At 43.1% G+C, this 24,144-nt stretch overlaps 1 protein-coding gene across 2 annotated transcripts in view; it reads left to right on the forward strand.

Annotated features, from left to right (window-relative positions):
* Positions 1–24,144, forward strand: part of FLT1 (fms related receptor tyrosine kinase 1) — a 108,187-nt gene that overhangs the window by 66,547 nt on the left and 17,496 nt on the right. The window contains exons 13-18 of one of the 2 annotated variants that reach the window (XM_027469712.3): positions 564–854; positions 5,847–5,993; positions 7,777–7,908; positions 13,089–13,195; positions 16,299–16,437; positions 20,990–21,094. In XM_027469712.3, coding sequence (XP_027325513.3) covers positions 564–854; positions 5,847–5,993; positions 7,777–7,908; positions 13,089–13,195; positions 16,299–16,437; positions 20,990–21,094 — 921 coding nt within the window. Of the gene's footprint in view, positions 1–563; positions 855–1,017; positions 3,823–5,846; positions 5,994–7,776; positions 7,909–13,088; positions 13,196–16,298; positions 16,438–20,989; positions 21,095–24,144 lie in introns of those variants that run through there. The other variant, XM_038174901.2, reaches the window with a different exon arrangement.

Here is a 24,144-nt window from a genome sequence, read left to right on the forward strand (position 1 = left end):
CTGTTCTGAAGGAAATTCAGGCACGTAACCACATATTCCATAATTTTTCTGGATTTTAAGCATACTGGGAAAAAAAAAGAAAAAAAAAAAAAAAAGACATAACTTATCTGACCACTCACAAATAAAAAGGAAATATATCCAAGCATGATGAGCTGCAGAATTTTTCTCTCACCTTCTAGATATTCATCTTTTCTCACACAGTTCACAGGCTGCAGCTGAGACAAGAATTTTTGTCTTTTTTCACAGTCCCAGCATGCTGTCTATAATTTGGTACCTTGCCCCAGTCTGTCTTAACTTGGCATAACATTTATACAAGCTCGATACTTCCAAGAGCAGCTTCAGTTTACATGAGATGATGTCCAAGCCCAAGTGTCTCATAGCTCTAAGACAAATTATAAGAATAGCTAGAGCCTAGCATATGAAAGGAAAGATTAGAGACTTCAGCAGGAAGACAACGACATTGATTAGTTCAAAGGCTTCCTGATAAAGGGGAAAATATATTTTGTGTTAATTTTGGCTCATTCATTTCACATAAACTAAAGGGTGTTCTTGATTTTTGACAGATGTACCGAGTGGATTCCACATTAATTTGGAAAAAATGCCCATTGAAGGAGAGAATTTGGTATTGTCCTGTTCGGCCAACAAATTCCTGTACAAAGACATCGCTTGGATTTTACCAAGGACAGTCAACAACCAAACGAAAGCAAGAAGGGCCCTCAACAAGGAGTACTCCATCACCCTCACTCTGACCATCAAGAACGTTTCCCTGGCACACTCAGGCACCTATATCTGCCGAGCAAGGAACATATACACGGGGAAAGAAGTGCTTCAAAAGAAAGACGTTACAATCAGAGGTGAGCACTGCAACAAAAAGGCTGTTTACTCTCGGATCCTCAAATATAAGAGCACAAGGAATGATTGTACAACACAAAGCAATGTAAAACATTAAAGGACTCATTAAACAGTAACAGGTGTCTCATATCATCTTGATTTTTTATTGCTGTTGCTACCTTTCAGGCCCTGAGGTGGTGCACATTCCCCCATGGGTTGGACATAGGAGGAATAGCAAACAAAATCATATCGCATGAGCTTCCAGTTGAGTTCAGACGGGTGTTTTCTGCTTTGACAAAGCACGTGGAAGCTGGGGTTTGGAAGATCCCCTGTGCTACATTTTGCATGTTGTTTTTTTTTTTTTTCTCTTGCTGTGTCTCCTACTGAGCGATCAGGAAAACTTTGGATCAATCTTTTCTTCCACTTTGATATCGGCCTCGTCAAAAGTGTCAAAGCTGAATAAACTGATTAACTTTAAAAACTGCTGTTTTCAGTCAACAACGGACATTTAATAAGTTAACTTTAATGTGCAGAATGAGCACAACTCAGTTTGAGATTGACTGGACTATATATTTTTTATTTTAATCTGATCTTGATGGACTTATAAATATTACCTGCTGAGCAAGTTCTAATGCTTATTTATTTGAAATTATTTTCTACACTAAAGTACATTAATCTTAAAAAGTATCTTCTAAAGGAAGTATGCAGGGAAGAAATAAAAATGTTGATATAATGCACAGACCTATAATATCATTTATAATAATGATGATTTAAAAACTGACAGACGTGAACTGTGTTTCTCCAAATAAATCCAGGTAGATTTCCAGTTGCTGTGTTGGTCAATTTTTAAAGTCAGTTCTGCACTAATGTAAAAAGCTAATGATAAAAAGCATGAGTATTGTTCCTGGCCTGAACATACAGGAATTTGTAATGTTGTAATTATTTTATTAAAAGAGAAATATCCCACTAACATGACTGACAAGGTTGCAGCCAGCACAGTGAGATGTTTAATGTTTTTTAAAAACAGAGGTTCAAAACTGAAGCCATTAAAAATATTCATTGCTTTTGGTATCAAATGACAATTGGATTTATTATGGGGATTAAGAACCAACTAAACTGCTGAAGGAGAATTAAGGGCAACCTTAAACTTCCTTGTGATTGTTTCCCTTTTCGATTCCTCCGTCACGATTTTGCTATGAGATGTTTCTGTGTATTATAAATTCTGTATAAGGAAGAAGTTACTATTTTTAATAGATCTGATAACTTTATTTTTTTACAATACATAGCTTTTATTATTTTTGGTTACATTTATGATTGATCATTCATATAGCATTTACATAAGCCATAACAAAACAGACCGTAATGACCAAAATAGCTACAGCGAAGGAACAAAGTGGCTGTGCTTTTAAAATAGAGGGTGACAACATGACAGTTTCTTGTGCTTGGGAACTCACCAGACTATTTCCTCCTTTAGGTATCGAGACTGTGTCCCACGGCTAAACTTGTCTTTCACGTGGGAATTGCTTTTGTCAAGTGTGAAAGGGTAAACAATAGCATTTCCCCATAATGCCAGCTTCATGGAGCCTAAAATGCTTAGAAAACAATTGATAACCTGGAAGTTGTCAGAGTAAAGAAAAGAATAATCATTTATATCTTGAAATGTCACCTATAGCCTGCTTGTATACAGTAGCTCTTTTGTTCATTATTAGTGTGATGGCTTCCAGAAACAATGTGTTCTTGCAAAGGGACCTGGGTCTCTTTTTTTCCTAAAATACGCCTAAAAAGCAAGTGAAATCATTGGTGATGGCTTAAAAACGGGGCAAATGTGCTCTTTAGCATTTGCAAGTCTTCAGAAGGATCACAATACAGAATCCCCTTTTTGATGAGGCTATTTTGTGAGAAGACGTTTGATGGCAAGGTGGGCGGTGATGACAGGACGTTCTGAATTTTCCATGGCCTTGGGAGCCGGAGTGTGATGACTTGTAGCAGCCAGTTGCCAGGCAATATGAGTGTGGATCAAAAAAAAAAAAAAAAAAGAAAAAAAGGTCATTAGCCTGCTCCTCCATGAAATGGTTGTGAATTGCAATGATGTGCATTACTGCTGGGTGGACATCCTGCCAGCCTGGTCTTGACTGGTGCTCGGAAGGCCACGCTGTGCAAGGACGTTGTGAAATCTCTGTGGGGCCTCCTCTGTTGGGAGGCACAGAGAAACTACTCTCTGGAAAGCAGTTCTCAGTGGCCAGATAAAGACTACTGTCACTTTTGATGTCCTCAGAGGATGGGGGAACCTCAGTGGTTTGGGGAGTTTCTCTGCCTTTTGTTGTGTAATATATTATTTAGGGAGAAAGGTGTGAATTATATTTCTTTCTTTTTTTTTTTTTTAAGTGTTAAAATTAAAGCTTGTATTTATATTTTTGTACTGGTTAATAAAAATAAGTGAACAAACAACATTAACAGTAACAAAGGGCAAAAAATGGACAGAACGGGAAGTATACCCCAAAATGAACAAACTTTAATGTGTTCTCCCCTCTTGCCATTGTTTGCTTTTGGAAATGGAAATCCTTCCCATACCACCCTGGGTCTGCTGTGTGTTGTGACGCCAGCGTCCCCTTCTCCCTGCTGTGACCCCTTGTCACTGCCCTGGGCCAAACTCTGCCTACCATGAAGTTCCTTGGGGCAACTGAGAGCAGACTCTGGCCCTTGGCACCCAGCCCTGAAGCTTTGGGGCAAGCAGAGCAGGGAGACACAGCCTGCGTTTGAAACTCCCACCCCATGGCTACGCTGCAAAACTGAGAGGAGAAAGCAGGTGGCTTGCAAACCTGACCCTCAGGTTGACAGAATCCTTGAAAAATCAGCTGATTGCAGCAGAGAAATTATTGGAAGTATGTGAATGGTGACTGGATCTGAGTTCTAAGAAAGAAAGTTTTTAATATGAAAACCCAACTTTAGTGTATGGCTATAAACAAATTAAAATTAATCACAAATAACCCATGGAATGTGTGGCTTGCCTTTGTTTGTGTCATCTTGTCCGCCTTCATTTTGGATGTCTGGGCTGGGGTGTCCATCATTTATTGCTGGTAAATGCAAAACATGGGGACCTTCTCAGCTTGTGTACGTGTGTCAAAAGTTGCCTGCTCATAGACAGGTTGTTGCGAAAAATGGGAATGTGCAAAAATCGTGGAGGGTGTCAATGAGAAGAGGGAAGTCTTCTTGTCTGTGAGGCAATTCTTGTTGATCACGTCATTGTGTAGGTATTTGGTGAAGAATTTGCTGTCCAGCTTCTCTCATGAGCATTGAATGTTGTGAGTGAGAACAGATTGTCTGCCGTGCAGTAAAGAAATAATAGCATTACCCGTGGAAATCACAGACTTACGGCTCAGAAAAGCCCCAGACTGCAGGTTCATAACTATGCTGGATTAATTTCAAGGGATAAGAGCATAGCAAAGGTAGCCCACATTAAATTGTGACAAAGCTTTTAGTTCTGTGGGGTTCATGAACACTGTGTAAGCTGGTGGTGCATAGGTGCTTAACATTTCAGGAGAGCTTTTATTCACAGCTGGTAATATAATGATTGTGAAGATGGAAATATCTTACAGACAGTCGATTTTTGTGAAAGGATAGAGTGTAATCCTCCAAACATAGTGTCAGAAATTCAGCCAGTATTATACTTGAACTTGGTGTATTGATATCTACTGCAGTCCACAAGAAAATATCTGCAAGGGGAGTTTTTTTTTTAATTATTTTATTTTGTTTTATTCATATTTTACAATGTGTGTCTCACCATGTTAGTGACTACTAATCCTGGCAGCATCCTTGAAAGGAAAACTTGCAAATAATTCAGTTCTTGTGAGACTGGGGAATTCAAGGGAATCTGCAGTGCGTCTGCATCCGTGAGATTGCTCAGGAGCTCTCTGGATTCTCCACCACTGCTTTTAAGGAAACAAAATACCAGAAAGGATCGTGTGAATGTTGCCGTTGTGACAGAGACGTGTTACCATATAATGCACATAAATGCTGCAAGTACCCTGGTCTTTGTCAGAACGCCTTTCAGCGCCATATGAAATGGGGGAAGGAGCGGTAAAGTGCTGAAAAGAGGATAAGAGGGATTTGTTGTTTTGCTTCTTTCCGGGATGGCTTTGACATGATGCCTACAGAGTGTTTTTGAAATGCCCTTCTGCTCAGCCCTCAAGCAGAAGCAGTACAGATGAGCCGCACTCCCAATATTCACTGTCACTAAATGTCATGGATGTGTTTTATTGCATTGTGTTTGCCTGGATTTTGGTAGATTAAAGTGAAACAGGAGCGGTGTCGCTATGATGCTTGGCGTGCTAGCACTCAGCTTCGGCCCCTGCCATGGGGGTTTCCAGCGTCCGTAGGCTGCCGGAGGACATGAGTACATTCCTCACCAGAGCAGCTTTGGCAGGCGAGCAGTGGTGTGGTTTGGCCAAGCCTTGGTGTGCTCAGCCAAATATGTGAGACGCAGAAGTGGAAGAATTTGTGAAGACATTGGGACACATAACAATGCTTTTGTGCTCATCGTTTCTCATTTTGGGCTGTGTGGGCTTACTGAATGCAGTTCATAATTGTGCTCTTTAAGTAAATGATAAAATTCACATTCATGGGTATCACGGTGTACTGTGCAGTGCCATCGGCAATGCTCTGCTATAAGGGTGTCCTGCTGATTATTGGCAACTTTGATCTCGTGGTTTGTTTCTTCTGATGCTTTCATAGGAAGGTGGTGCTTTTGATAAACCAGCGTGGTTGATAATGGAACTGAGTAAATCTGTTAAGTTCAGCGTTGGGTATTTGTTGGCCATCACAAACATCCCCTGCTGAGTAACAGGAGTATTCAGCACTCATCGAACACAAACTGGAGCAGTAAATAAGATCTGTAAACAAATGACTTGATAGAACAGCCATAGCAGTCTCTAACATCAGTAAAGGGCTGTCAGGGAGGATAATTAAGCCCCCAAGGTTACAGGAATGTAAAACAGAGGTGTTATTTTGTCTCGTAGCTCAAGAGGCACCAGCCCTGCTGCGGCAGCTCATGGATCAGACGGTGAACACCAGTAACTCTGCAATGTTGGAGTGCCAGGTTCATGGCATCCCTGAGCCCCAGATAACCTGGCTTAAAAACCATGAGGAAATACACCAAGAATCAGGTGAGAGCTCTGTATGTCTCCCCACCTTGTACAGACTTTTTGTTGTGCCCTGTGTGCTTTCAGTGACCATTTGCACTCCAAAATGTCAACTGAGCTGTAGTTGTAGACACATCAGGCCACTGTGAAGTCAGAGGGAAAAATATAGATACAAATATCTCATTTTTCATTTTAGAAGTCACCTCCAGATTATCCTATTTCTCTTCATTTACTATAGAGGGAGCCTAAAGACCAGGTGTCTTGTCCAGAGTACAGATAGGCAGGAGAAAACCAGGGTTGAGTGAGGTGTGTATGAGTACCAGGGGAAGTCTCTGGCCAGACATGCAAAGTTTGTTCTAGATTCACAGCCTAAATGCCAGGCTAATTCCATCTCTGTGGTCCCTAAAATTGAAATGTGTCTGCCTGAACCAGGGGAATCCATGTTTCATGCAGCAGAAGGGAACAGCCTCCCAGGTGGCATGTTGTTACTGCAGGAAAAAAATTGGGAGATGTTTTCTGCTGTGTCCAAATTAGCTTCAAATATCAGTTTAGGCTACACGTCTAGCTCTGATACGGAAGCAATCCTTGGAGATTTCAGGTGGAAATGAATGATGGGGGGAAAAAGGAAAACCTTTCTCATGCAAATTCATGCACATTCAAATCAGGAGCACACAATGAGATCATGTTATGGGCTCAGCAAAAATGGTTCAGGAGGTTTGGTCTGTAGAAACTTGAACCCTGTGTAGTCTTAAATACCAGCATTTTAGAAAGTTTGTATTTGACGTTCTGTCCTGCCTTATTGGACATTGCTATGGCATGAGTAAAGGCAACAGAAAAAACTGCGTATTTGTCAAAGTGAGTTGCAAGCATGCACACACTTCCAACACAGTCACTGAACTTTATATACAGCCAGATTCTGTGAAGTTTTACCACGGCCACATAGTTGTAGTGTGCATTATTCACACTGTTGTTCAGAATGGATGCTATGTGCTTAACTTGGGCGTAATGCAACACATGAGGTTAGGATCCAGGAAGACATTTCTACAGGGTAGGTCAGAGCACTTTAGTTAGCTGCCTGGAATAGCTGGTGGGAGTGCACTTCAATGGGACTGTGGTTCGGATGGAGCCAAATGCACAAGTGTGTACTTGACTGCACATTTCCTGCCTGTATCCCTCCTGAAAGGCAAGCTGAGGCCAAATCTGCTGCCTGCCCCTTCCTTGCTTGCTGGAATATCACCCAGGCTGGCTTAAGGGTCAACCCAGCTGGAATAAGAGAGGTGTTGAAAATTGCAGGTAACTCCCATGGTTTAGGGTACACCTCATGGGACCTTTCCTTGCATTAGCTGTGGTCCTTCTTAGAAGGGGGCCAATGTCCCCTGCCACATGAGCAAGTGAGTTGGGGCTTGGGATTGCTCAAAGCTGGAGCTGCTTCTGCAAAGGACCTGCTCTTGTGAGTGCAGTGGTAAGCGGACAGACCACCCATTTTCTAAAACTTGGAGACATGTTGAGGAGCTCGCTTGGATGAGTGTCCAACCACAGTGCTAATCAGTACACGAGATACCAACTGCTCCCAGGTTAATTCCCCTAGGCTGGGCTTTTTCACTCTCACAAATGTTTTGTAAACTCTAATTTCCAAAAGGTTCCCAAAGCTTCCAAGCATATTTGGCTCTCTTGCAGAGAACACTGCGCTGTGCAGTCTGCGGCTCAGATTTCTTTTGGGAAAAACTTGAAGCAGATATTATTACACAAGTGTCTGTTTTTGTTTATCCCCTGGCTACCACTCATTGCAAAATATTTCATTTCACAGGAATAATTTTAGGGCCCGGAAGCCGAATGTTGTTTATTGAAAGAGTAAAAGAGGAGGATGAAGGACTTTACCAGTGCATAGCCACCAACCTAAGAGGGTCTGTGGAGAGCTCAGCATATGTCACAGTACAAGGTAAAGGTGCTTTACATGGGAAGAGCAAGCTTGCCCGACTGATGTTCTTGTTCTGGCTGGAAAGGTGGGGGTATGACTTGGGGAGCACTGAAAGCAGCAATCTGAAGGAAGTCCTAGCGAGGGAAACGTACCAGGTTGGAAAGGAAGCCTAACAGGAAATGCTAACTCAGAGAGTGTTTACACTGACCTAAAAAGAAGAATTGCTTCAACCCAACAAAGATCAGGTCAGGGTAGAAGACAGATGTAAATTTAGCATCATCAAAACAAACAAAAAACAAAATAAGGAACACCCTCCTACCCCCTCATTTTCCCATTTCAGGTTAATTCCACAAAAAGTAGAGGTCTGGGATATTTTCATTTGCTTATTTTCAATATAAAGTGAACTGCCAAATCAGACCAGATTTTAGCCTAGCAATAGCTACAAATGCATTGTAAAGGTACTTACTGTAAGAAGTAGGTATGATCTATTGATTTCTGTAGCCATTACTTGAGTTATTTTGCTATTCCTTTAAACATCCAGCATTGTTCTGCCTTCTGCCAAGCTTGACTCAGACCTGAGTCACCTCAGTGACTTCCACTAAGTAATTGTACATTGCATTAAAATAAGGTTAATTCAGTGGCTTTTCAGTTTCATTGAATATCTTTCTGTTATGAGACGGGAGAAGCAGGTTGACACTCTCCATGTAAGTCAGTGCCGTGTAAGAATTTTACATAACCTGTCTTATTGATCTCATTTTTAAGTAAATAGTCCTAAGTGCATTTAGTTTCTCTTTTTAGAGGACAGTTTGATTACCACCTGGTCTCTCAGGCAGGGATTATGTCTTTGTAGCTGTTCTCATAGAATTGCTAAATGTATCTGAATGCTGCTGAGTATTTGGATAGTGCCCTACAGCAAAAGACTATTACAGCTGGTAAACCAGTATTGATTTTCTGCCATGTGTTTGTCAGCAGCCCCAGTTAATGGGTATCATTGACAATAAAATGAAGCTCTTTTAAAAGGTCAGGGATAAGAATATGTACATGGGGGCTAGCCTAACGGGTATAATCAAGGAGTTAAAAACCCCCGTCTCCTTCTGAATAATGCTAGGGTTTTAATAGGTATTGTAATCACTAAAAGAATGACTTGTCCTTAAGTGCTAGCTGTCCAATGCATCCAAGGCTAATTGATAGCTCTGGACAATGTAATTCATTATGGTATTGATTTTTGTATCATTGTATCTCGGCTATTTATTTCAGCCACACTCGTTCTGTCAGATGGCTTCTAGGAAGTCATATCTCCTTGCACATGAACCAGATAAAATGAAGACAGAAGCCAGGAAGGCTTCTTCTCTGGTTACATGCCCTGCGGGGACCGCTGACGATGTGCTTGCGTGACTCCTATGGGAGCTCTTAGACGAGCAGGAGATGAAGTCTACCGTATTAAAATTTATAGTCTGAGACTAGATGCAAGAGAGAGAGAGATTTTCTTATCTGTTATCATCAGGAAAAATGCCTTTCCACCACCTCTCTTCTGACTGCACGAAGGGATGTCACAGGAGGAGTTTTTGCTCACTCCAGACCCAGCAGTCTTCTCCGAAGTGGAGTCCTTGTCCTCCTCTTGGGGAACACCAGCCTCCCATCAGCCTGAAGGGACAAAATCAGGGTTTTAACATGGGTCCCTCTCTAGGTTTTACCCCTTCCTTGCCTTTCTCAGCACACACACTGTGCCACTGCCACAAAGCTGTCCCCCATCCCCTGGCTCTCCAGATCAAAGGCAGCAGAGCAACGCCCCACGTCGGTGGCTGTGCTGAGCAGATTGGAAGGGCAGTTTGCAAATGAGCCAGGAAGGAAGCTGTCTGCTCTTTTTATTTCCTCTGAAAAAACATTCTTATGCTCACAGATAAAACAATGCGTTATTTTTGTACCAGCCATGGATGAATGGATGGTGGAATCCAAGGGTTGTCTTTAAATAATCGCAGCCCTTGTTTGGTTTGGAAGCCGTGCTCGTAGGGCTGTCTGAGGAGACGAGGGGCTGTGTTTGTGGATATGTCAGAGCGAGCTGTCCATTTGTTCTTGGCTGAGGAGCTGAAGAGGCAGCGAATCTGAAAGAACAAGGACAAGAAATGGCTGCACGAGCAGCCAGCAGGCGGAGGGGAGTGCGTCCCTCAGACCGTGGTGGCACAAGCTGCTGGACACAGAAGGGACATAGGCTGTCTCAGGCAGCTTTGCTGCACTGCTCTCAGTTGCTGCTGAAGCCATCTACTTCTCCTGGAGACCCTGGTACACTGCTCCCAGTGGGAGCCAGTGAGAGAGCTGGTGGCAGAAGTGCAACCACCTGCGTGAGGGTGCTGGTGAAAGAAGGAGCATCACACTCACCGAAATCCAGGCCTGTAACAAGCAAATGAATCCAGCAAAATGCCCTGGATTAGAGCTATTGCTTCATAACTTCACGTGATCCCTGCTGATGGGAAAGGAAAGCGTCACACTTGTGAAGCATCCATTGAACTGCTCTGACACTGTGGAAAGGGTGTTTGCTTCTCATTTAACCATCTGTTTCTGTATGTACCCACCTTTCCGACTTTGTATCTCATAAAGTTGTTGTGCTTTCTGGGCCACACTGATTCTGAAGTCATCAGGAATGTTTCCATGAAGTTTATCTGGAATTCCCTTGTTTACTGAACGTGGTTCAGCCTGGGTTATGTGGATGACCATAAGAGCAACATCAGGGGACACTTAAGACTCCTGATACTTCAGGGGATCTCCAAAGTGGGTTGGAAGAGAGCCCTGAAGGTGTCTATCTAATCTCCAGCTCAAACCATGATCATCATCAACTCTACCTCTAGTCAGAGATGGTTTGGGCCAAACTGAAAAAAACAACAAGGATGGAAATCACTCAGCATCTCTGAGCACTCTTACCGGTGCTGCAGGGCTGTCACCACAAGATCATGTGGGTCAGGCAGGGCGGGACCCATTAGTGTAGGGTTACGGGGCACTTCAGGTGCAGCAGAGACCTATTGGTGTTTCAGCCATTACTTTTTCCCTGCTTGACACCTGAGTGCCCTACCCTACCTGTTTTGTGTCAGATCAAGCCCTTTCCTACCCCGCTGCAAGGCGTTCAGCCAGCTCTGGCTGCCAGGCTTTAACAAGATCAGGAACCCAATGTTTATAACCCAACCCAAGCCCAAATTGGGGAAGTTTGTTCTGGTTTCCTAAAGCCACTGGGGCATGTCACAGACAGGGCCATTGCATCTCTTCACCAACTCCCACATCCAGGAGCTGTGGGGAAGCTGCTGCCTCCCACCTAGGGGCGGCTGTGTTGTGTCTCACAGGTTTCGTGAGCCCTGCCATATGGAACAGTGGCAAGAAATGAACCATCAGACCCTCCAGGATCTGCTGAGCAAGCGTTAGAGGCTGTTATTGCCATCTGCACGGGTGCTACTCAGAGGCAGGAGAAGCAGATCCCCGTGTAAAAGGGAAGCTGAATGATAGCAGATAGGCAAGCTGTCTCAGGCTGTGTCATCTTTGCCATCATTACAGCCCATATTTAAATTAAGTCCTTGAAAAATGCTCATGCTTTTGAAAACACTCATGGTATTTTGTTGAAATAGGTACACGCACTTTCAGTTGTGTTTTCCTTCAAAAAGCTTTATTCTCAAAACTCCAGAATGGATGTGCCTGCAGAATTTCAGACACAGGGTCAGATGGATCACCTTTAGAGATTAAATATTTAGGTGTTGTGCTAGTGAAGCCACAGCTAAAGGAAGCCATTTAAGCTCTGCACAAAACTCTGCAGGTTTGCCTCAAGCCAGGTCACACTTCCCTCTCTGTTCCCTGGTGAGCCCACCAGCGAGATGTCACTTCTCCCTTCTTCGTTTGTCAGGAGCAACACCGAGCCGCCTGGGGCCTGAAAGTGCTGCCAGTGGGGTTGACAAAACTGCTGTGAAATCCTGTTCAGAATTACTCCTTCTTGTCCTCTCGTTTTCTCTCTCCAGAGGGTGTATCAGAATAAGAGGCAGAGCATGATTTCTTCCTGCATTTGCTACCAGTCGGATGGCAAACATATTGTGGGAAGCGTGGTATTTTGACACGATCACAGGATTTGCAAAACAGACTGCTCCGAAAACATTTTATGAGTCCCTAAGTGGCAGTCTGAAGTGAATTTTATTTTGGCTTTTTTTTTTTTTTTTTAATCAGTCAGCTCTAATACTCTCCAGATTTCTAATGCTCATGTTTTCTCGCTGCTCCCTTTTCTGTTGCTGTTGTTTTTTGTTTTTCCCTTCCTGTGTTTGATTTGTTCTGGGGTTTGGAGAGCCCTCTGTGCTCCCTGCCAGCCGGGCTCTGCCAGCTCCGCTGGGCATGGCACGGGCCTCGTGTTCCCCTGGGGAGCCACGGCTGTGACCGCAGGAGACCCAAGGACACTGATCCTGCTGGGTCACCATGGGATGGAGGTTTGGGCTGAGCCCCGAGCTCCTGCTCCTCCTGATCCATCCAGACCACATGAAGCTTTGTGGACTCCTGCCCAGGAAAGCTCATGGACTCCTGCCAGCCATGCCATGACCCTTTGAGCATCCCCAGTGAGGTTTTGAGTGAGGGCTGTGCAGCAGGGCTCAGCAATCAGCATGAAGGAGCTCCCCCAGCTGTGCTGGAGCAGGCACAGTGCCCAGGGAGAGGCAGAAAACCCCCTGGGCAACAAAACCCAGGCAGCAGGACTGGAGCAGCACAAGCTCCTGGCACGGCTCAGGACCGAGTGTTTCCCTGCCCTCTGCTCCTCTCTCGGATGCAGACTTGGCCAGATGGGTTTCGCTGTTGTATCATGAAACTGCATGAGCAGGCCCACACACATTCTCACACAGAGAAAAAAAAAAAAAAAAAGGCTAAAAATACCCCACAGCTGTATTTCCAACTCAAAAGGAAATGATCATCTGACAGGCCATCCCTCACCTGGTCAGCTGCATCTCCTGCACCCCTAAGAAGGGCTGACTTTTTACCAAAAAGTTTCCTGATGGACCTAGTGCCTTTTTGCTGCATTCAGTACAACGGCTGTGCTGAGGAGAGCTTATTTTTCCAGTCCAAACAGCGATTAATGCTCCATTGAATAGAAGCTGGTCCTTCCTGGTATTTTATTTTCATGGCAGAGAACCACAAACCACACCTGGCTTTGCAGGTCCTTTTCTAAAATGCTTGCTGCTTGATTTTCCCAGGCACACCAGAGAGGTCGAACCTGGAGCTGATAACCCTGACCTGTACCTGCGTGGCTGCGACGCTCTTTTGGCTCCTGCTGACCCTCTTCATACGCAAGCTGAAGAGGGTAAGGCTGTGATGGGGGGGAGATCCCAGCTGTGCCTGACTCTCCATCATCTTAAAAATTTATTCCCAGGCTACTGAGGTCACTAGGAATACAAAAACTGGGATTCACTCACTGTGACTCCCAGGCTGCAGACGGATGCCCAGGGAATGACTCATGGGGCTGGGTGTGAGTAAGCAAAGCTGGGCAGGGGGCAAGACTCTCAGGCTTGCAAGTATTTGGGTGCCTGCCTCCCACCAAAGGCATCCCCATTCCTTTAAAAGCTGTGGGAGTTTGGCACGTCAGCGTCTTTGAAGATGGGAGTGAGGAGGAATGACAGAAACTCACAGACCCGGTGAGGTCTGGTGTGTGCACAGTGTCTGGTACAGTTACGTCAGTGGTGAGATGATGTTGTACTGAGGTTGTTTTGGCGGGGCAGTCTCTCGTACAGATACTCCTGTATCAGCGTGGTAACGTTAGCTGCTCTCCTTCTAATCCAAGAGCACCCAGGATGTTTTAGCTCTCCTTTCTGCTGACAGCCCGCCGTGGCACCCCTAAACCCACAGGTCAGCACCAAAAATCCAACGTTGCTTCAGTACAGAAGGACCTCAGAGCATCTCAGAGGCACAGAGGGATTTGAGGGAAAGGAGGTGCTGGGACAATGGGCTTCAAATAAAGAGACCGGGAAGGGCCACACGAGCCTCTTTCCCCCCTTCCCACCGCCCAGCAGCACTGAGCCCTGGCTGCACCCATCGCCTGGCTGGGCAGGCACTGGGTGTCCTCTCTCAGCCCCCACAGCTGGATGTGCTCCAGCTGGCTGGGTGTGAAAAGCTGACTTCAGCCTGCAAAACCATTTCATCTCAGCCTGCCTGCATTTTAGGTTTTAGATGGAGAACTTCTGTTGACTGATGGGAGTGCGGGACCAGGGCTGTAGGATAGCAGTTGTCCTTCCTGCCTCCCTATTGCTGCAAGCTTTTGTAAGAAGAAATGCATGGGAGACTTCTTGGGGGGAGAGAAAAGTAAATGTTAAAGTTGTGGAGAAACTTTATACCTGTACAGAGACAACAAAGCATTTGAGACCAGTTCCGATTTCTCATCAGTAATGGTAAAGTAATTCGTAACAGGACTGCAAAGCTGTGGGTTCAGCCCTTGGAAAAATGCAAGTTTTAAAAGTAGCAAGGAGTTGCAGATTTTTTTGTTGTTGTTATTTGTTTGTTAGATTCTTGACTGAGAACAAAAATAATCCTTCTTGCTACAGAGCAAGGGATTTAAACTAGATGACAAGTGAAGGCTTTTTTCCAGACAAGCCTTTCCAACTAGCATCAGTCTGTTTACGGTCTTCTCTGTGTTTCTGTTACCAACTCTTAGTCTCAAGGATTTACTTCTAGAATTAGCTCTGAATTAAATTGCATATACAAATGACGAAAAAAAAAAATAATAAATCTTTAGTGCTCTTTGAAAAACAGAGCATTTTCTTAAAGCCTGACTGTTACGCATACAGGGTCAAATGATACGCTTAATAGTTCATTGCCACTCAAAATGTTGTTTCCAAGCTCTGATTGTGCCAAAGGTTTGTTATTCAGTAAGTCAGAATGGAGAAACATAGGAAGTTGTCTGCACCTTCACACTCTCCTACTGCTCTTTGAGGTGGGTCCACCTAAAATCTCTTCTAAAGTGACTGCTAGAAGCAGTCTGGCACACATCTCTATAAAAAATGCTACTTTTTGGAGCACCTCACAAGCCTCTGTTTCCATCCATATCCCACCCATCCATGTCCCATCCAGGACAGTTTGGAGCCAGGCTTTGTGCCTCCTGACTTTTCTCCAGGCATCACTGTAATCCTTCCTGGGACTGACTTTCTGGGTTCTTGGGATTGTGAAAGGCAACCAAAGCAGGAGCTGTTAGCTACTGCCATTTTAATCTAGTTATGTTTGCAACCAAAGCATACAAAGCCAGCAACATCCTTTTCAAATAAATGCCTGGAAATGCATGTATTAGGGACATATTTCCAGGCTGTAGAGGAGGAAAGCTGAAAGTCACAGAGGGCAGTCAGAGCAACAATAAAAATCCATGTAGAAATACCTGTGTGTTCGTTTATATGCTAATTTGCTGTTTCTGTGAGTTTAGGGAAAGCAGCATGAATAATCTCGGTCAACAGATTTTCCATAACTTTGAGCTAATAGCCTGGAAATTAGAGCAAACATTAGGCTTTTTTTTTTTCTTTTCTTTTCTTTTTTTTTTTTCTCTAGAAATATCAGCACTTCCTGCATCAAGAGAAGTCTAATGGATTAGAGTAACAATCTCAGTGCTCTTTAAAGAAAAATACACTTCAAAGTGCAAAAGGATGGTCTGCAGAAAACTTTGAGATTAGATTCATTTTTCCTTATATTTAGAATATCATAGAATATCCTGAGTTGGAAGGGACCCAGAAGGCTTGTCGAGTCCAAAATTTCTCATGTGAAGTGGATAATCCATTTGTTCACTAGAAACTGAATGCCTGGAAAATTCATTTTAAGTTACGTGTTCAAATCTAGGTATTTATGAATCCCACCAATTTCCCATCATTTCAGTAAATTTGTAAGAAATGATATCAAAGTAATGAAAAATTTTAAAAATTTGTAAACAGTTTCTGAGATGTGTAACATCTAGTCTCCTGGTGACTGTTCTTGCAAAACTTCTAACCACATATGACCTATCTCTGCTGGGTATATAGAAAAAATAAACACTGGCAGTTGAGCTCCATCTGTTGCATATGGCCACTTCTTGCTTTGCACAATCATGAAGGAAAGTTATTTTTAACAGCAATGTTTAGTCATTTGAAGAAAATAATTCTCTTGTCTGTGCAGAGGGCCTGTATCATAAAGCCATATGTCAGTACAGATACACATAGATTTCACTGAGGAAACTGATAAGTTACATAGGAAAAGAGAGAGGAAGGATTTTCTTTTACATAAAAAAGAAGCTTGCAACATTGAAATAAGCCAAAGGGAGCTTAACTAAACCCTCCACTGGGCTGTGAAATGCAGCCCTGCAGGCAGAATTAACTTGGAAGCCTTGATCCAAAGAGGAAGGTACTGACAGATACTGCCGTCCTCCTTGTCATTTTGAAATACTCTTTGTTCCGTAGCCTTATTCTTCTGAGACGAAGACCAACCATTACCTGTCCATCATCATGGATCCGGACGAAGTGCCCTTGGACGAGCAATGTGAACGTCTGCCTTATGATGCCAGCAAGTGGGAGATTGCAAGGGAAAGGCTGAAACTAGGTAATGTTGACATGATTCACGTTCTGTATGTGGTTTCTGAGTGAGGTGTTGGTATACCTATAGGCGTGGAGGAGCTGGGTGTATTTTGGACATGGGGCACCATGCCCTGCAAGGTTCCATGCAAGTGTCCTGTTCCCTGACTGAATCAGAATATTTAGGACTTGCCAACTGTGACTAACTTTCCATACCTTTGACAGTTACTGGAAATTTCTTCCCTTGTAACCTGGTATATGCTCATCTGAGAAAAAAAAAAATGCAGAAATGGGCCATTATAGTCTGCCCCTCCCAGTTTCTTCCTTTCCTCCTCCCTCCAGCCCACTCTCTCTGTTTTCCCTCTGTGCTGCAGATTTATAGACATTCTTGTCAGTGCACCATAAAGTGCAAGAATGTGACATACGAGTCCCTGCATAAATAAATATCCATGGAAACTTTGAACCTGCAGGCTAGCTCGCCTACAGATGCCCCACTGAAAGGCACTGGGAGCATTCCTGGCTTGCTTAGCCCAGCCTGGGGCTGACGAGGAAAGCAGGAGGGTAGGGATCAGGTTTTCGAGCTAAGGAGTTCTTCCAGAAACCACACAGACTTCAGCAGAAGGGTCAACATTTAAAAAATCAGTGATAAACACAGGCTGTTGCTATAGTGCTGTTTGTTCCTTCAGGCAAGCATCAGACTGGTCCTACAGCTGGGGATAGAAAATCCCTGCACTTCAGCTAGGAGCCACAACAGATTCCTCTTGCCCTTCAGGGATCAGGGGCTATGGGTAATTAAAACATGAGTACGGTTACCATCACACTTAATTCTCCTGCTAGAAGTCACAAGGTGACCAGATGTGGATAAGCACAGCTGAAATATACCGCTAGTCGTTTATAATTGTCGGACGCAATTCTGGGAATGCTGAGACATAACCTTGTCTTGGAGTGTCTTCAATCTTCAAATAGTTTTCTTACAACGATGGACCAAGAGCTCGCTGTGCAGACATCGTGATCTCTGCTTTATGCGATGCTATATTTCTGTGCAAATCCCATGGAAAGAATCAAGCGGAGAAGGAATGTAAACACCGAGGAAAAGCCACATCTCACAGGGCTGGTATGTAGAGTCTGGAGGTGAGGAATGATGACCAGAGAACGAGTTAAAAGTGGAAGAACTGGTGTAAACAAACAAAGAATGCTGACAATGAATGAGAACCAGATTCGGAGAAGCTGGGTATGTGCAGTATGCTAGATTAGCTCAGTGCAAGTCCTGCTTACACGGCACTTTGAATACTCGGACTTTGAATAACCTTGGCAGTCTCCAAGGGTTAGTGTCTCACAAACACTGAACGTGCTTCTATGTTTTTTTTAATAGATATTTTTACTTAGAAATGCAACCCCTTCCAGCGTCAGATATGTCTGTCTGTCTCTTTCCACCTACTTATCCTCAAATATTCATATTTCTTGTAACTTTTGTAAAGTAAGCCTCTACTTTTAGCCCATCTCTCTTGCTATGTGTTCCTCCAGCACACACGTACAGCTCACGAGTGTGATGCAGTGCTTACACAACAGTACTCTCCCTCCAACCATAAGAGCAACAGATGTTACAGAGAACATCGTAAGGGCACCACAGAAGGCTGGATAATTAACATTCAGTGTAGATTAGCCCGACTGAGATCTAAATATTATTTTTTTTGTTAGAAAAATGCTGGTGCTATGTCACTTTCAGTGTGGCTGGTGACAATGCTGTAGTCCAACTTCAGTGTTGACCTATTTTGCATTTCTCACCTTGCTCTTGGGCTCAACCTCATGAGAGGTCACAAGCCACTGATGCTGTGGGGCAGGACCCGAAGGAGTATTGCCCCATGGCTCTGGTGTGAGGTCAGGCACACCAGTGGTAAATGACTCCCTGTGCCTGCCACCTCAAACCCAGTCTGCTGGCACTGGGCAGTGTGTTGGATGTAATACAAGGAAAAAAAAAAATGCTGCTGAAGAACCCAGTAAAAATGGAATGGAAATAGAAACGTCCTGATCCAAAACCCTTTGAAAGGGCTGTTCACATCAATGAGTTCTGAATTGCCCCCAGGAAACCAAAGTCAACTGGAGAAAGCTTAAGTAGAGCATTTCATTTCCTTGGTCTGGATGAAAATGCTGCATTTCATACCTGAGAGTTACTCTGAACCTGGAAAGTGTAGTTGCTTGGGGACTGCGACAAGCTGGCTGCTTAGGTGGTTGGCCATCTTAATAGCTCTGTTTAATTGCTCTGTTTAATAATTTTTAATTACTTTAATTGTCCACATAAGGGGCTTTTCCAAGGACAAGCTGTTAGGATTAGTCCTTAATGCAATCTATATATTAAACCAGAGTTTGAAAATTTAGAGCACTGAAAATTTAGAGCAGCCCTATTCTGCTCTCAAATTTAGCGTAGTACTAAACAATAGCAGAGCAACAAAGAGCAATACATCAAGTGTTATTACAGCTCCCCAGTAAATCACAGTCGTTGTTTGGAGAAGGAAGTGTTGTTTCCAGCACTCATTCTCCTTTATGAAAGGTTAGCAGCTTTGTGTAGCTTTATGAGCTAACTGGTATGTTTTCCAAGTGGTGACTAAGTAGGTTATCTTGATGTGGGAAGTGAGTTAGCAGTGATGGAAACTGATTAAAGCTACGGTTTGAACAAAGGTATGGTGAGTTTCATAGAACTTCCAATCACAGCTTCACCTTGTACAAACCATGAACAGTCAACACACTAAGGATGAAGAACACCAGTTCACCCAGAAAACTGAGTCCTTTGTGTTAATATTGCTTCCCTGATAAATCTGCTGAATGAAGAAGCGGTATGCAATAACTGAAAAAGACAATGACTGGAGATCTTCAAAGACACACGCTGATCCACATGTATTTGAGTGTGAAACTCAAAGCCTTTCACAAACCAAGGCTGAGTCTGTGGGTGCTTTTCAGCCATGAAGATTAAGTTCTTTATGGTTTTTGTTTGCTGTTAAAAAAAAAAAAAAAAAAAACTTCTGCAATTCTGGGGGAAAACAAAATCCATTTTCTTGTTTTGTTTTGTGGTCTCTTTTCATCCCCCACACTGTGTATTCCCCTGCTTTGGTAACATATGCTACTTGTCTTCTACTGACAGACATACTGGGAATTGCAGTTTAGAAATGATACAAATATAAAAGGTAGTATCTATTTAGTTTAGTTTAGATCTGGCAGCAGTTCTTTTTCTCTGTTTCTGAGTGTCTGGGTGTGATTCATCTCTCGCAGCTATAGACATCGACAAGGTAGGCATTCAAGTCAGAGCCAGTCAAACAGAGCCCTTTTGAAGTGACTTTTGAAGTGATTCATCTCTTCTGGTTTAGATTTCCATCATAGAAAAAGGAAATTGTCCTGTGAAGATGGCTGTGTTACGTGCACATATCCGAGAAATGAATGTGACCTCAGTGGCATATCTTGTCCTTTAGTTTTGAATGAAAAGCTGCCCTTTATTTTCTGCTCTTCTCCTCTGCACTGCAAATTCAGCTGCAACATTTTGTTAGACTCCAAGGTGCCTGGATTCTGCTGAAGGTGGAGCACAAGTCCAGCCTGACATGAGTTGCTTGGATATGAAGTTCTTCACTCGCTGACAGGATAGCATCTCTCCAATCAAAACTCCACCATCTACCCAGGAAGGACAAATGTGTCCAGTCCTGTCCATGTGAGCATGGAGTCAAAGAGGAAGTCAACCATGTCTGCTTCAAACATTAACAAGTCATGAATGAGGCTGTGGAGATCATAAGATGCCCACCAAAAATAAATAAATAAATACATAAAAGTCTACAAACTTTTTTAGATGTTTGGGCTCTTAAAAAAAAAAAAAAAAAAAAAGTATGAGTATACTTGAAGTTGTACTGCTTCTGAACATGAAGGAAAAGGACACTCAGCTTCTACTGCCGGAAGACTTTGTTCATGCCTGCTGATTTCTTTCAAGGGCTTCTGGGTGCTTCTCCTGCAGTCTGTTTGGTGGCAGCATGATGACCACAGGACAAATGTCCGCCTTTTGGGCACCTGAAAGCATTGTACCCACCATGGAGCAACCAGCCCACCATTTGTCACTCATGGTCTTCTCTCACTGAATCCCTCCAGGCCTCATTTTGCAAACGGAAAGGTCTCATCAATCTGCATCTCAGTGTATGTGTGAGTTTAGGCTGTGGCCCTAAGTTGTTGGGGACATAATTAACAGTGTCACAGCCTCCTGTATGGTACAATGTGCTCAGAGAATGGAGAAGCAAACCTTCCCGATGGCAGAACTAGACTGGAAAAATAGGGTCAGAAGCCAGCGTACATCCACTGAACAGTTGTGTTCATTTAGCATTATTTTCAATCACATCACCTATTCCTTTCAATGACTGTGTCTTCCAACATCTGCTTATGCTTCAAAAACAAACAAAAAACCAACCCCAAATACCTTTATGTTAGGAATATACATGTAGTGTATATATGACTCATTGTAAGGACTTTTCTTCAATTCATTATTTATTAATTAATTAACCGACAAGACTTCTTTTTTAGCAAAATGTCTCTATTATTTATTTTCTTTACAGGAAAGTCGCTTGGACACGGAGCCTTTGGAAAGGTGGTACAGGCATCTGCTTTTGGAATTAAGAAATCACCAACGTGCAGAATAGTTGCTGTGAAAATGCTGAAAGGTATCTTGCTGCAAAGCTGGGCTGGAAAAAATGATGCACTATATCGTGTCTCGCTTTTGATATGATTCTACCCAAAGCAAGAGTGTGTGATGTTATCCTACCACCACTAACTCTCTGAAGCTTCCAGAATGTGTACTCCAACTTTCAGGTCCACCAAAGTTTTCCAGAAGTGGCAGAACAATGAAATTGTTCTGAAATTACACTCACAGTAAAAAATGTGATAAATTGCCACACGATATATGAGAAAGTTTCAGATGCCCTGAGAACTTGATAGCCTGATTTTAATTTATTTTTTTGAAATTTTGGTTCCTCTATTCCATGTGTCACGAAGAATGAAAAAGCCATTTTTGCCTGATCAGAATTGGGAATTATATTTCCTCTGTATCCTATGTTGAACCACTATGCTATATTCACCCTGTAATGATCACAGTAAATGAACCTCAGCTGAAGCATGAAGCATCCACCTTGATGTGAAGAGGCTCGTATAGAAGCTCTCATAGTTTCCTTGGTCATTAGTTCCAACGATTAATCATCTCATTGTTAAAAACAGGTGCCTTGTGCCTAATTTACATCCGTCTGGCTTTAGCTTCTCGTTCTAACATTCTCCATTAGATTACCTAAAACACAGTAATTTTTCTACTTGAAGGCCCCTTCTATTAAGCTAAACAGATTGAGCAGTTTAAATCTCTGAGTTGCAGTGCAGGTGCATCCTCTCCGAGCCGTCTGCAGGCTCATTTCATGGTGCATAGGATGCTGACACACAGGCTGGGAAGTGAATTACCAGCGCTCTTCACACACCAGCGCTCTTCCCAAAGTGAAATCATCTTCCAGCTATTCCCTGTGATTTTATCACTGGAGCAGGAAGGACGAAGACCCTAATCGATTTAAGGGGGGCATTTGGGAAGTTAGCAAGCAGGATGATATTCGGTAGCAGCAGCTGTGGCTGAATTCCCTAACCCAGAGCCCTGGTGACATCCCTTCCTGTGCGTACAGCTTTCCCTTCTTTATATAGCTAAGGATCAGATCAGGTTGCTTTATTATTTTTGTTACTTTTTTTTTTTTCCTTTCATTGCTCTGGGACCTTATGCTGCATTTCTTCATCCCCCTTAATCTCTGAATCCTTTTCAGTGTTGCTCTCTGCCAGCACACATCCCCTCTGTTCTGCTGGATCCCCGATGCTCTCAGATGGTTCAGCTGAGACATGGTTTGAATACAACCCTCTTAACTTCTCAGGCTCCCAGTTTCACAGCTGCCCACTTGCCTATCAGAGTTAGCAGATCTACACTTGTTACTTCCAGCCCTTGAAGGGGCACGTGCCATAGTACTTCCAGACCTACAGCCTGTCCCTGCAATGCTCTACCTGAAATAGCTTCATCAGATCATTTCTTACTGACAGTGACCTGACAGTTATATGCCCCATTGGGCATGCCCTCTTGGTACTGCTCTCAACAGGCTTGTTCTGTAGTATTACATCAAATGCTTTAGCAGGGGGTGGCACCCCAAGGAGGGAATTTTCAGCTGACAGTGTTGCAAACCTGTCTCCTCAATCGTGTTTAAAAAGCTAAGAAAAAGCTTGTTGGATGATGCAAAATGAACAAATATCCTGCAGTAAGCAAGTCTAGAAAAAATAAATAAATAAATAAATAAATAAAATAAAATAAAATAAAATAAAATAAAATAAAATAAAATAAAATAAAATAAAATAAAATAAAATAAAATAAAACAAAACAAACCTTTGGTCGTTCTGCAGCAATGGGCCAATAGCTGTCTGTGTCACTGGTTTCAGAGGATGGCCTGTCACCTGGGTCATCGCCTGGCCCTGTGTGACAGCTGTTTTGCCAACACGCAGACAGATGAGCTGGCAGAGTGGTCTGTCAAATTCAACATTTCTTTATTTACATCAGCAGGGTTTTTGTGCCAGCACCACAAAGGCAGCAGGGCTGCTCCTGGAATAGATGGGAGCAGATGGCAGCTGCAGGAAACCTTCATGGTGGGATTCATGTGTGTGTGCATTCAGGGTAGAGGCTTGCATCCAAGCCAGTCACCCAAACTCCCTTTATTGTCAGTGGCGAGAAACAACATTGCCATCCCATCCTAAGGCAGATCCCTCCATGTGGGGACACCTGCACATGTTTTGTTCTGCTGACTACAAAGAGAGCTTGTGGTGACTAGGTCCTCTGTAGGCACCTTCACAACGGGCACCTGAAGTTAGGTAAGACCTGTCCCATTCCTCGTGTCTTCACTAGGTTATCCAGGAACTTTGGGGGCATTCATGAGCTTTGTTTTCACAGAATTCCCATGAGGTGGAGGAAAAGCGTCACCGCCTATACAGATAAATAGTGGGTTACTGGTTAGATGACAAGTTTTGTGGGGGGCACCAAGAAAATCTGTTTCCAATCAGATGTTGAAACCAAGCCCTCTAAGACCTAACTCCAGGCTCTTTGCACTGGACCATTCTTAACTCTTGGTGTCACTAAAGTTTTCAGTCCGTTTGGGTCTACACAAAGCAATGCTAAAACCTGCTTGGAGGGAATGAAAAGTTATGCTTGAGACTAAGTAGAAATTTTCATGTTTAGTTGTGGAATTTCTTACATCATTATTATAATTAATATTAATCTTTACTGGTAAGGATGAGATGTAGTCCCCTAACTTCAACCATGTAGAATTTGTGTGCCTGGTCTAATATTTCAGGTTTCCTGCACAATGAACAGAATCAGAGAATTATTACCAAAGGGTGGTTTATGTCTTCCCTTTACATAAATGGCTAACATTGAGGGCTGCATCAGATCCTAGAAATATTTTGCTCTTACCACTGACTCCTTGAGAGGTTAATTAATTCAAGCTAGTACATAACTATTAGATAGCTGAAGTCAGGTCAGCTGAAACCTACTTTGGATGGAGTTAATTATAGTCTTGAAATCCCTTTTTATTTTTTCTTTCATTTTTTGGCTTAAACTACAAAACTATTCATGTGAAAAATTTCTCTTGTTCTAAATATAACAGAGTCTACTGGGAGGAAGTTGACTGCCTGGCTCTTTTTATGGGTTTTA

Source organism: Anas platyrhynchos, chromosome 1 (assembly GCF_047663525.1).
Source record: "Anas platyrhynchos isolate ZD024472 breed Pekin duck chromosome 1, IASCAAS_PekinDuck_T2T, whole genome shotgun sequence".
Classification (NCBI taxonomy): domain Eukaryota; kingdom Metazoa; phylum Chordata; class Aves; order Anseriformes; family Anatidae; genus Anas; species Anas platyrhynchos.